This window comes from Corvus kubaryi, unplaced genomic scaffold, assembly GCF_017639235.1.
Source record: "Corvus kubaryi isolate FWS band 111438036 unplaced genomic scaffold, C.kubaryi_AGA036_p1.0 37394, whole genome shotgun sequence".
NCBI classification, from domain to species: Eukaryota; Metazoa; Chordata; class Aves; order Passeriformes; family Corvidae; genus Corvus; species Corvus kubaryi.
In genome coordinates this window covers 11,743,071-11,755,551 of record NW_024581133.1, presented here as the reverse complement: position 1 = coordinate 11,755,551, position 12,481 = coordinate 11,743,071, and the positions used below count along the sequence as shown (strand labels likewise).

At 44.5% G+C, this 12,481-nt stretch overlaps 1 protein-coding gene across 2 annotated transcripts in view; it reads right to left on the bottom strand.

Moving 5' to 3' along the window:
- Positions 1–771: 771 nt before the first annotated feature.
- PIAS1 (protein inhibitor of activated STAT 1) overlaps positions 772–12,481 on the bottom strand; it is a 50,966-nt gene continuing 39,256 nt past the window's right edge. Inside the window, exons 8-14 of one of the 2 annotated variants that reach the window (XM_042039246.1) lie at positions 11,824–11,897; positions 8,045–8,205; positions 6,287–6,417; positions 5,848–6,025; positions 4,802–4,944; positions 4,552–4,589; positions 772–3,477 (exon numbers count right to left, since the gene is read on the bottom strand). In XM_042039246.1, coding sequence (XP_041895180.1) covers positions 3,181–3,477; positions 4,552–4,589; positions 4,802–4,944; positions 5,848–6,025; positions 6,287–6,417; positions 8,045–8,205; positions 11,824–11,897 — 1,022 coding nt within the window. In that variant the 3' untranslated portion in view covers positions 772–3,180. The remainder of the gene's footprint in view (positions 3,478–4,551; positions 4,590–4,801; positions 4,945–5,847; positions 6,026–6,286; positions 6,418–8,044; positions 8,206–11,823; positions 11,898–12,481) is intronic. The other variant, XM_042039245.1, reaches the window with a different exon arrangement.

Here is a 12,481-nt window from a genome sequence, read left to right as displayed (position 1 = left end):
TGTGCACACCCCACAGCCACGTCTGTCTGTGCACACCCCACACGTGTCTGTGCACACCCCACACGTCTGTGCACACCCCGCAGCCATTTCTGTCTGTGCACACCCCACACGTCTGTGCACACCCCGCAGCCATGTCCGTGCACACCCCGCTCCTGCCGTGGCACAGCCCGAGGACAAGAACCCGCAATTCCAAGGATCCGGAGCAGGAGCGCAGCCCAGGCCACCCAGAGGAGAGCTGGGGACGCAAAGAGCCGGGGTTTGGGGAGACCAGACTGAGACTTCTGGCAGGCACCGCTCGCTGTGGTCAGAGGCGCAGAGGAATTCCAGCTGCGGGAATGCCGGAGCGTGGAGCAGGAATACTCACACAGCCCTCGCTGTCCCTCCTGAGCAGAGCACTGAGGTCACGCAGGCTGGCAGTGACCCTGGAGCCTTCCTCCCACCGGGATCACAGGGAATGAGGAACGGCAAGCCGAGCTCCCATTCCCAAAGTGCCAAATCCTGGGATACCAACACCGCCACATTCTGCTTTCCATGGGATTAACACGGTTCCGATCCCGCTGCCACAAGTGGCACAAGCTGTTCTTGGGGTCAAGGCCATGGGAAGGTGGGAAAAGCAGCCATGAGCAATCCCAAATCCCTGCCAGGTGTTCCAGGAGCTCCCGGAAATCCAGGGCACTCCCACTAAAATCGCTGCAGGTTATCCGTGATTAACTGGACGAGAGCTTCTCCTAGCGGAGGTTTAATCACTCCAAAATCAGACTGTTTCAAAAATAAGTCTTTCCCATTTTCTATCCTTTTATTTCTTTTTTAACTGACATTTAATAAATTATAAAATCGGTGTATGGTGAAATATATATATCAGCCAGATATGTATGAAATACACATGCATGGGAAAAACTATTTAACTCACCTGGAACTCACACACACGGATCTATAAATACATATATACACACACATATACATATAAACACAAACAGTTCCGTTTTCCAAAATTCAAGTCAACTATTTAGTGGCAGAGGGATGCTGTAAAAACACTAAAAACAATTTTGATGCCACATAATGTGAACCTTTCAAATAACCATACGACTGATCAGACAGCAATACCTAATGCTACTTGGATTAAAGGTTTTCTTTTTTTTTGCTTTTTTTTTCCTGTTTTTTTTATCATTTTTTCCTGTTTTTTTTTTCCTTTTTTTTTTTTAATCAATGCAAGATTTAGTTTTTTGTTTTGAGACGACTTCATAGGCAAAAGGTGGCCCTTGTCAATGCTCGAAGCGACTATTTGCAATCAACAGTTTTTTTGGACATGAAAAAATTCAGACAAGAATCTGCTAATTTTAGTATTCCTTAACTCTCTTTCCTGATAAACTCGTTACCTGCACTTTCAACCAGTTATAAAAATATTTTTCACACCAGAGGAAATATTTACTCTCTCTGACATGGACTTTGGGACACAAGAATCACTTCCTTCCCTCCCCCTTTCTCTGACTTTAAAGAATCTCCTGAAAAAAAACTGCATTCCAGCTATTTACACATTCCACTCCTTAAGAAGAACGGATCAGCCCAAATGACCCAAAAAAAAAAAAAAATTTCCTATGTCATGCACAACTTAAAGAAAAAAAAAATGAGAAAAGAAACCAGGAAGTAAATACGGCTCCAACAGACTGAAAAAATCCGGGAAATCCAAAGAATTCCAAGGAAAGTGAATTTTGAAAGCCACTACCCCTAAGAGAGCTGGAAAGGGAGCAACACTCTGGGATGTGGGGGTTTTAGTGGTGGGTTTGGGGTTCAGACTCACACTGAACACGGAATATTCATGGGGCGACTGAACTCAGCACAGGGCACCAAGAGCATCACCGGCTGCACAGACCATGCAAGGGTGTGCTGCAGTTTCTATTTGCTTCTTGCAGGCTGGTGACAAGTTCACCTGGAAGCAGCCATTGGATCTACTGCACTAAAATGAGGATTTTCCAGCCAGACAAGCCAGGCCTGGGCTGCCAAGGCCGTTTCTAGGCACGGCTAAGCCAAAGCAGAAGCAGCTCCACGAGGTAACACTGACACATGCTCAGGATTTTGCTGATAAGATTTGAGGTTATCTGAACAGGATTGAAGTTCTTAGAAACAAAACCCCTCCAGCCCAAGTGATGCTTTGATGTGGGGCTCCACTGCACAAAAATGCTCCATCTCGTCCCACAGGTCATTCCTCAGCCTGGGATTAGATGGAGTCAGGCCCTCAGGAGTAACTGAACATGGAGCTGTGGAATATTCTGAGTTGGGAGGGACTCACGAGGATCTAAGTCCTTGCACAGGGCACCCCAAAATCCCACCCTGTGCCTGGGAGTGTTGTCCAAACATTCCTGGAGCTCTGGCAGCCTTGGGAACATCAGCATTCCCTGGGGAGCCTGGTGAGCACCCCAGCACCCTCTGGGGGAAGAACTTTCCCTGATGTCCAACCTGAACCTCCCGCTCAGCTTCGTGTCACTCCCTGGAGCCCTGTCACGGGTGAGTTTGCAACATTCCTGACTAAAGCACGGAATTAAAAAGGAGAATTTGCCTGGATAGAGGGGCACATGGAACCAGAAATGACAAAAAATCCCAAAAAACCAAACCCACTCCTGAAAGGCTCCGGCCTGCAAACAGAGCAGGGTCTGCTCTGCTTCCGGCGTAAGAAAATCTGCACTCAGTATGGGACGGGGAATTAGATTCCACCAGCAAAGGGAAAAAAACCCTCTCCCAAGCTTGAACTTTAGAAGTTCAGCTCCTTTCCTGTTTCTGTAACTGTGAAGAAAATAATGCCATTTGTGTCCAAACTATAGGGGAAAAAAAAAAAAAAGGAAAAGAAACTCACATGACAAATGCACAGGTGTAAAATCTTCAGCATCCAGAAAAATGAACTGAAGCTCCTTGTTTTTGTTAAATTTTTTTTTTCTCTTTTGTCTTTTTTTTTTTCTTATTTTTACCAGTGAGGCCATCTTAGGTTTATATACAAAAGTAAAACTGAAAATAGACTTTTTTTTTTGTTCTCTGTACACGTAAATTTTTTTTTTCCCCCTTTTTAAAAAAGGAAAAAAAAATCACCTTGTCTTAATGTTTTTTTTTTTTGAACAGAAAGGAAAACCAAGCACAAAGATTTCCTCTGTCCCCCCATTGCCCACCCCCAGAAAAAAAAAAAAAAAAAAATCAGTCCAATGAGATAATGTCTGGTATGATACCAAAGATTGAGGCCGTGTCCGTGCTGCTCCTACTCGCGACGGGGTGCCCGTGATTCTCCCGCAGGCTGTTGGAGGAAACAAGACTGCTGTTACTGCCACTGTTGCTACCATTCGTGGCTGGCAGGGAGCTGCTTCCTCCTGCATTGAGCTGATCCAGAAACATCTGGGATGAAGTGTAGGGAAAAAAACGGGAGTGTAAAAGTTCCTGATCATCGGACGCGGAAACGGCCGCGGCTGCGGCGGCGAGGAGGGAGGTGTTGTAATGCTGGGGGGAGAAACAACAGTTAGATTTCAGATATTGCAGCAGACTTGGCATTCAGAGCAGCACAGAAAGAAGGGATTTTGGTCAAGCTGAAGTTCTGGCAGCTCCTGGGTTTCACAGCAGCTCGGCCAGTGCAAGGATGTAATGAATTTTTAGCTCTGCAGCCCCGCATTCCTGAAGCCGAAAGGAACTGGGAATGCTGGGGTTGAGTGACAGCAAATGGCAGGGAGGGAATGGGGAATGGGACCAGAGAACCCAAACCAGAAAAAAGGACAAGCAGCAGCACTTCTGGGTTGTCTTTTTTTTTTTTTTAGCTCTTCAAAAAATTCCTTGGGGGCAAAATTCCCCCAAGTTCATTTTGCCAGCCCCCAAAAGTCAGGGTCAGCCACAGCTGTGCTGATCCCTGCTGGGAGCAAGGCAGAATCCTGGGAAAACGCATGTAGGGACAGCTTGGTCCCATGGGATGGAGCAAGGGATGTCCCACGTTATCCTCTCTGCTGCACCCCTGAAGGGCAGGAGCTTGAGCTGTCAAAAATCCCATTTAAACCAACCTCCCTGCAGGGGGAACTTTGCTCTCCATGCTCCATGCCATTATGATGGAACACCCAGGCTGCCCAGCCTTGTTCCCTAGTATCTCTCCACTGGCAGAACCAGAGCAGCACTCCTTGGATCACAGTAATTCTCAGGATCTTGAACACCAAGCCAGGTTTCCTGAATCCAAATTCCACAGCAGGCTCTGCTCTTCATTAGGATCTGAAAGTACCCCTCAACTTTTAATGCAATTTTCCCACTTGGGAGTGCAGAAAGGGCAGGTGAGACATCCCAGCTCTCTTTTTTTGGGAGGGAAAGGGATCAAGCTGCACGTTCAGCCACGGCTGAGGACCCCTGCCAGCCCCTGGCTCCCAAAATGCCTCATGCCACCCCTGTGCTCAGACAATGCTCCTGTTTGCTCCTGTGTGTACAAACAAAGCTGCAGCCTCGCTGTTCTCACACCTCCACCCCACAGCTGCTGCTTCCCACACAGCACATCCTGCCTGGAAGAGTGTTTGCCACAGGACTCGGTTCTCCCTGACTTACCTGATTGTCTCCTGACAGGAAAGGGAAGAAATCTAAACCTGTGAAGAGACAAAAAACACAATTAAGCTTCTCAAAACAACAACAAAAAAGCACCTCTCCATTTTTTCACCATTCATTTTGAAATAAAACCAGCCCAACACTGATAAAACTTCAGGTTCTCTTCACTAACAGAGATACTAAACTAATTTTTTAAAAATTTTAGAATTAATATTGGTGCTTGGAGAGTTGTACAGGTCCAGACAGAACTCACCTTGCAAGTCATAAGGCATGGGTGTCATATGGAATGGATGCCTGTAGTCTTGGATAAGTGATGTGTTGATGTAGCTGGTGTCCACAGCAGGAAGGCTTGGGGTTCTTGACACAGGAGAAGCTTGGTGGGGTAAATTTAAAATGCTGGAAGGAAAAAAAGGCTTTTTAGAAGCATAAAATACACTCCTGGTTTATTGCTGTCCCATCAGGGGATGCTTATTGGCTTATTTTCACATTGAACTTCAATTCAAAATGCATTCTGAGCTTCTTGAAAGATGTGCAGCAATTTCAAAGCTTTGCATGAGCATCACACATCCCCCCAAGCTTTCATCTCCTCACAATATCTTACCAGGAAAATTAGTTCAGTCCAAGGCAGCTGGAATTTAGGAAAGGAAAGTTCAGTCTCAACCAGCTGAAAGTGTAAATGGTGCTGGGATCTCTATAAAGACGTTACAGATATTCCCAAGGCAGGACAAGACAATCCTGAAGGAATACTGAACCCCCACCGCCACAGGAATCTGTGTGACCCCACAGCACCGATACCCTACAAGGTAATTCCAACGGGAGAAAAGGCCGTGAGGGGTTTCAGTGATCACCGAGTCACTCCCATGATGGAGCAGGAACCACTTCACCACGGATCCCTGGATATTTATACACACAAGGAGCTGTTTCCAGCCTGGCTGCTCAGGTAAAGGTGCCCAGGTACTCCTGGCATTCCCCATTCCCGTGCCGCTCCAAACCCCACCCCCCACCCCTGCTCCTCCCTGCTCTCTCCCCGTGTGCTGCTTCGTGCGCAAGAAGAACATCCCCAGACTTGCAGAACCCACACTTTTAGCCACAACCCTTTGCACCATCCCACAAACACAACTAAAATATTTTATTGTGTTCCACACTTAACTCAAAGCTGTGATTCCAACCTTAGGCCTTGTGACCCGAGAGCAAATCCACGAGCTACCAAATGAGGATATAACCCAAGCACAGAACTTTCTAGAGACGATTTATTTTGAAATTTCTGACTTCTCTCTGCATTGTTTGTTTTGTTCTCACCCCTTGTTATTTATTGGTGATGCTGGAGATATGGAGGGACAGCTCCTCTTGGCAGAGGGCTCCTCCTCCTCCTCATCTGACGAGCTGTCGATGGTCAAGTCGATCACTTCCACTTTCTTGTTTTTATTGGACTGCTGGTGAGAGGACACCTGGTGTTCCAAGGAAGAGCTGATGCATCCTGCACAAAGCCAACACGACAAGCTACAATTAGCAGATCACAGCTCATTAAAAAGCTCTAAGTCATAAAGATAAATAAACTACACAATGGTGGTAGCTTCAAACTTTACCATCAGCCCCAAACAGGTGCTACTCAATTAGCTGATCTCACAAATGAGCAAAGCTGTAAATATACATTTAAAAATGAGCATTTTCAGAGGTTAAAGGAACATCAATCCTTAGGGGATCCCAGTGTCCTTCACACCCCCCAACCATGGCTCACCATCAACTCCGTTGTAAGATGCAGTCACCTCCTGCACCTCCTTCTTCGATCTCATGGGAGCCCAGGATCCATCCTCCTTAAACTGGATTTCATCACAATCTGTACAAAACTTCAGGATTTCCATGAACAACCTGTCCATCAAAAATATTTAATATCAGGCCTAAAGAAGAGCTTTTATTAGTCAGTGTAAGTCTGAATTGGTGTGAAACCAAAAGCTTTCATTGTTCTGCTCTTCTCTCAGCTGCTTCCTTGAGAAAAAGGAATCATTGAAAAAATTCCAGTGTTACCCCAAATAAAAATCTGCACATTTATTTAAAACCCCTGGGAGCAGAATCCTGCAGAGCTCGTGACACAGAACTCTCCATGTCCCAAAACAAAGGAATTATGTGAACGAGAGTTTAAAAAAAAAATCTCCTCCTCACCCCCTCTGACAAAATTTTCCTGAGGAAACCTCTCTTAAAGGGGTCCCTGCAGCTGAGGGTTTAAGGACTTTTATTTCCTGACACTTCCTAACAAATGCTGAGCATGGGAATCTCAACTTGCAGCCTCTTCTCCCACAGGCACCTCCTAAAACTTTGGGATCCTGGCACCACATCACTCCCAGTGGGAATTCCAGCTTCTGACCAGGGCCATTCATGTGGTTCTGCAGGAAAGAGCTTGGCTTTAATTAGAGACAGTTCCCTCTTTCCCAGATTGGAGCATTTTCCAGAAATAACCTTCTCTTTGGGATGCTCTAATTAGATCAGCTCATCTCCAACATCTGCACCTGGCAACACGAGGAGAAATAAGGAAAATGTGGTGTTTGCATTATTCCCACTTTCTGTCTTCACTATTTTAGGCAGAAACCTCGACAAGGAGCCTCCCCAGCTCTTTGATCTGAGGTGGAGGACCCATAAATCTGGGCATCCAGGAGTCCAAAACAGCCTGAGTGTCTCTTCAAGAGCTTTTTGCAAGGCTCTCAAGGGACCCTGAGTGACCTCATGCTTCACTGGCAAAATGAAGCACACACTCCCTAAAAAAGACTCATCATTGATGAGGTGGTTTTCTAAAACTCTGGGGTTTTTTCAGGGTTTTCAGCTTTACTTTTGGGGTTTTTATTTGTTTGTTTCATCAGTTTTGGGGTTTTTTTTAAATATTGAGAGTATCCTCAGAGGCCTCTACTTGTTCTCTCCCTTTATCACCCTTTAAAAAAACAAGATTCCTCTCTTAAGAAATTAAAATGCAAACCCAGAAATACACACTTGGCACAACAAGAGATTTATTTTTTTTTTTAGTGTTTTGCAAGTAGGCAGTACCAGGGAATCAATCTCTGTGTCACTTTCTATAGATAGCAACTCCCCAAGTGTGAAATTGTACACGGAATTGTACAGGCACTCGGAGGGGTGGCAGGATTTATTTGCTCTAACGTGGCTGTCTCTTATCAACTCTGCCAGATTGGTACAGTTGCTCCATTAAAAGAAAATACAACATGTGCTGTTTTCACCTAGGAATTCAGCACTACGGAACATGGTGGGGGGAAAAAAGCATTTTCAGCACGATAGCTCAGGAATTTACTGAGGATTGGAAGGAATAGATTTCATTGTTATCAACTTGAACAGTCAGAGAGTCAGAGGAGCACAATTCTTGAATGAGAGGGAGCTGGTCAGGACTTCTTGACCAGCAGCAGGGAAGTTAAATATGGGGAGTTAAAAAAGGAGGGAGATCACCTTGATTTCAGACAGGAGGAACACGCTAGAATTTGATCTCAGCTTTACTCACCCATCAATAATGAGATGTTCGTAGGGAGCCTTCTTGTCACACACGGGGCAAACCCAGGTTGGCTTCTTCTCATTCATTTGGATGTAGAGAGTGGCATCAAAACACTGCAGGTGGGAACAAGTCAGGGCCCTGCAGGGGATGGTGAGGCGCATTTTGCCAAGCTGTAAGAGAAAGAAACCAGGATTTTATTACCTTGGTGTGGAACTAACCAACAGGGCTTTTCTGCCTGAAAAGAGAAAAGAGCCAAGTTGAGTTTAATCCAGAAAGAACTCTCAGAAATCCGAGTTTTGATTGAACTATGTCACATACACATTTCCCTCCTTCCTGTAAGTTTGTAGTGGCATAAAAGTGACTAAAAATCACATTTTGAAGTATATTTCATCAAGGGAACCGAAGAACACGTCCTGCCATATTCCCCTAACAACATACAGGGCCCACTGAGCACCTGTAAATACCAGTGTCCTGCACAGAGCACAAACAGAATTATGCTTCATTATCGTGAAAGTATCATTACACTGAGTGGAAAGCAGACAGTGAAAGGAATTTCATCTTAATCTGAAATAAAAATCTCCTCACGAAACCCCAGCATTTGGTTTGAGGCCAAGTGCTTACGCTGCACATCGGGAGGGGCTTGGACTGGCCACACTAAAGGTGAGAAGCAGCAATGTCTAAACAAGACTTTCACCACATGAAAACCCAACAAAACAATCATTTATGGAGAACTGCTTATGCCGAGTAGTTTGAAGTTCGATATTTGACTAAAATATACACAAGGCCTCCATCTGAGCAGCCTCAGCCAATTCCAGTGGTGGCTGGGAGTGGAGCAGGTTGGGAGCGTGCCTCAATCCAGCCCCGTGGCCAGGCTGATCCTGAGCAGTACAAGAAGGATGCCACAGGATGGCACCACAATATCCCCAAAGCAAAAACAACACCAAGAACAAAGGCTCTATTCACAGGCCACCACTTCCTCCATGATGATGATGATGATTTTTATTCCCTGTGAACAGAACCCCTCTGCCCCACTCCTGGCAAATCCAGCGTGGTCTCGCTTCTTTTCCTTCCCTCTGGCTCTCAGTCGCTGTCACCAAGGCCCAGCAGATGGGAGGGGGCAGAGAATTCCCTGGGGAGCCCCAGGCTGGTGGCAGAGGCTCAGCCCACGGCAGGAGATGCTCTGTGTGCCATGTGTTTGGCACCCCCTCCCCCGAATCCGTGACCAAGCACATTATTCCTATCCCAAAATCAACTCCCAGAGCAGCCAGGCCCCCGATCCGTGTCTGTCAGGAATTCTCATCTCCCAGATGGTGGGGCAATGGCTCATTTGTCTTTTGGGCACAGTCCCCCAGCTCAGGGAGCATCAGAGGGAAAACCTGGATGCTTCAAATAAAAAGTAAGGAAGGTCGAAGACAGGTGCTGCAGGAAGGACATAAAAACCCATTTCCTGAGGGAAACAAGCGGAGTTAAAAACCAGGAAGGTTTTCCCAAGGTTTTGGTATAAAACCTCTGCCTGTGACTTCCCTGAGGTGGGATTTAACCACACTCAGAGTTAACAGGTTGATGCTCTTTTCCCATTTTTAGCATTGAACCTCCTGGATAAGCTCTGCCACAACGGCTAAGCTGTGTCAGAACTGACAGAAAAAAGCAGGGATGCATCCCAACTTTGGAAAAGCTGCATTGCCCAACACTGGGACTGTTTGATTCCCGCCTGTTGGCAGCCAAAGAAACACTGCATTAATTTCTTTTACAAGCACACAAAACATTTCTATCTTTCCCTGCTAAAAAACAGGAGTTCAGGATTTGTAAACAAAGCTGCAAAACCTCCAGTAAACCCCTGGATTTGGAATTTTTCTTCAGTTAAATATTTGGTCCGGCTGCAGAGCCTGGAGATTTATTTATTTGTACTTCCAGGGGCAAAAAGGAACATGAATTCAAGTGTGCTCCTGAGCTCCGGGCTCAGAGCAGCCCCTCTGCCTGCTGGATCCTGCATGGGTGCCAAATTCCAAGGAAGCTCTGAGCAGCCTGGAGGGCAGAATTAAAATTATAAAGACTAAACCCACCTCCCTCATTTGTTCTCCTGGATACTCCCAAGGAGAATCACACCCAGGGGAGGGGAGAGCAGCACCCTCCCATTCCCAGAGTGATGCTAAATTCCTTAATTTTCCATTTTGCTGCTGGAGACCAAATCAGCATTTTCAGGGTGCACCTTCAGAGCATTTAAAGCTTAGAAAACAACCACAAAATACAGACAAAAAATTCTCCCTGAGCCAAAGGCTTGCAAATCAAATCAGCAAGTGAAAATACAGGGCTGTAAATGAAATTCCATTCAGACCTGAGGAGAATCAAGGTAAAACCTTTCTGTTGGAAGGTGCAGTCTCTGCCCCAAAGAGCCTGGGATGGATTATTCCGAGAGCTACTGGGAAATCAGGCAGCACTGAAGGAGGAAAAAGTGGAGGAAAAAAGGGAACCCAAAAGCACTGCAGAGGAATTTTATCAGTGATGGAGGCAATCAGGACAAACAGGAAATTCCCATGGAATGATCTATAAAGCAACACCTTGACAAATCAAATAAGCTGAATAAAAATCTGTAATTCCACCAGATGCATGAAGACTGACTTAAAATAATTCATCAATACTTCAGTGTTCCAAAATATGACATGGCAGTTACAGGTTTTTGAGATTATCAGCTCTACAGATCAGGATTTTATCTGGTAAATGCAATCTGTATCTTTCTCACAGATTAATTTTATCTTCCTTAAAAATTCCTTATCTTCCTTAGCTAGAATCAATGCTGATATGGAAAAAGGAATAAAATTGAAGATCATGACAATACCACATTCAAAGATTTACAAGAACGTTATATATATATATATATATAAAATAACCACACTGTTAATTGTGCTTTTTATGAAGCAATTACACCTCTAAAAGTTTCTCTTTTTAGAGTTTAAGAACATATTAAATAACCTGAAAAATAAGCTCCAATTTTGCAAGAATAAAGCCAAGTTTTCTTGTTTAGATTTTAAACCTGAGAATTTCGTGTCAAGCCTGAGCAGATTGAGGCAAAGCAGGAAACAGATGTATCCTTAATCTTGACAAGAATTTCAATAGCTGGGCTGCAATAAAGGGACTCTGTCAATCAATACAGAGAGTCAAGGATTCTGAAGGTGCCCTGCACCTGAAACAAGCCCCAGAGATTCAAAGAAGCACATATCACATTAATGTTGGGCATTTACCACTGATAACACAAATCCAGGCAGAAAACAGCGCAGCTACTTGGTTAAAAAACAACAAATAGGTCGAGATACATCTCTGCCACTTGCATGTTCACTGGAATTCTTTTCTCTCACCTCAAATTGGATCAAAACATTTTGTTTGAACAACCTCCAAGACACTGCTTTGTTTTTAAGTGCAGATTATTAAATATTCCAAGTGTACATTTGCACATCACCCATTTCAGATTCAAGGTGCTCAATACCACATTCACCCCCTTTCCCCCTGAGAGAGGTTTTATCAATCCAAGCCCAACCTGCACACTCAGATGATCCAGTGACAGATTTAAATGTGTGCTTACATATATTTTGAGTAACATTTTCAAGCTAATGGAACACTCCTTTTCCCAGGGGTATTTCACAGGCTTTTAAGCACAGTGCGAGAGAATTTCAGCTGCTCTCTGTCCTGACAAAGTTAAACCAGGTAAACACAAGGTAACCTCTCCCACACACATCCCACAACAGCCACATTTCAATCAGAATCACTTTGGAGGGAATAAAAAACCAACTTACTGGACAAAGAAGAGACACTCTTAAGCTGGTAGTTGCTATTTCACTGTCTGGATCAGCAGTTAGTTTCTCTTTAACTGGTATTTAAAGAAGAAAAAGTTTATTTTAGGTTAATTCAAACATGAATTGGATGAAAAAGAAATAAAACAAGTCTGAAATGTGTGTGGTAAACTTCCAGTTCAAGACCCCTAGAAAATGTGTTTATCCAGAGATAAACTCAGGTCTCAACTCTTCTACATGCAACTTTGCACTGATCATTTTTTAATACCTACCAACAGATAAAGCACATTAATTTCACCTCTAACTTCAAGCTGAAGTTGTTCAACTTGTTAACAATTCTCACATGAACAGGCACCACTAAAACCCCCCAAAATCCTCATCAAGCAATCCTGTGACTTAAAACTGAAAAGCAAATTGAGCAGTAGGAAGTCAGAAGTACCATGACAAAATCTGAGATTTAAGTAACTGCAGTGAAATATCAAAGTCTTTCACTTCTGGAGTCTTTCATCCTCTATTTTGGTGTGCAAGGCCTGTTTTATAAGCAGTCATTGGTTAAATGAACAAGTCAGTCCCATTTTATTCCTGCTCTAAGAACTGCACCTACACCCTCATTCTCAACTTGCAGAGCAGCAGCCACCTGGAACTCTCTAGATTTTTGGGC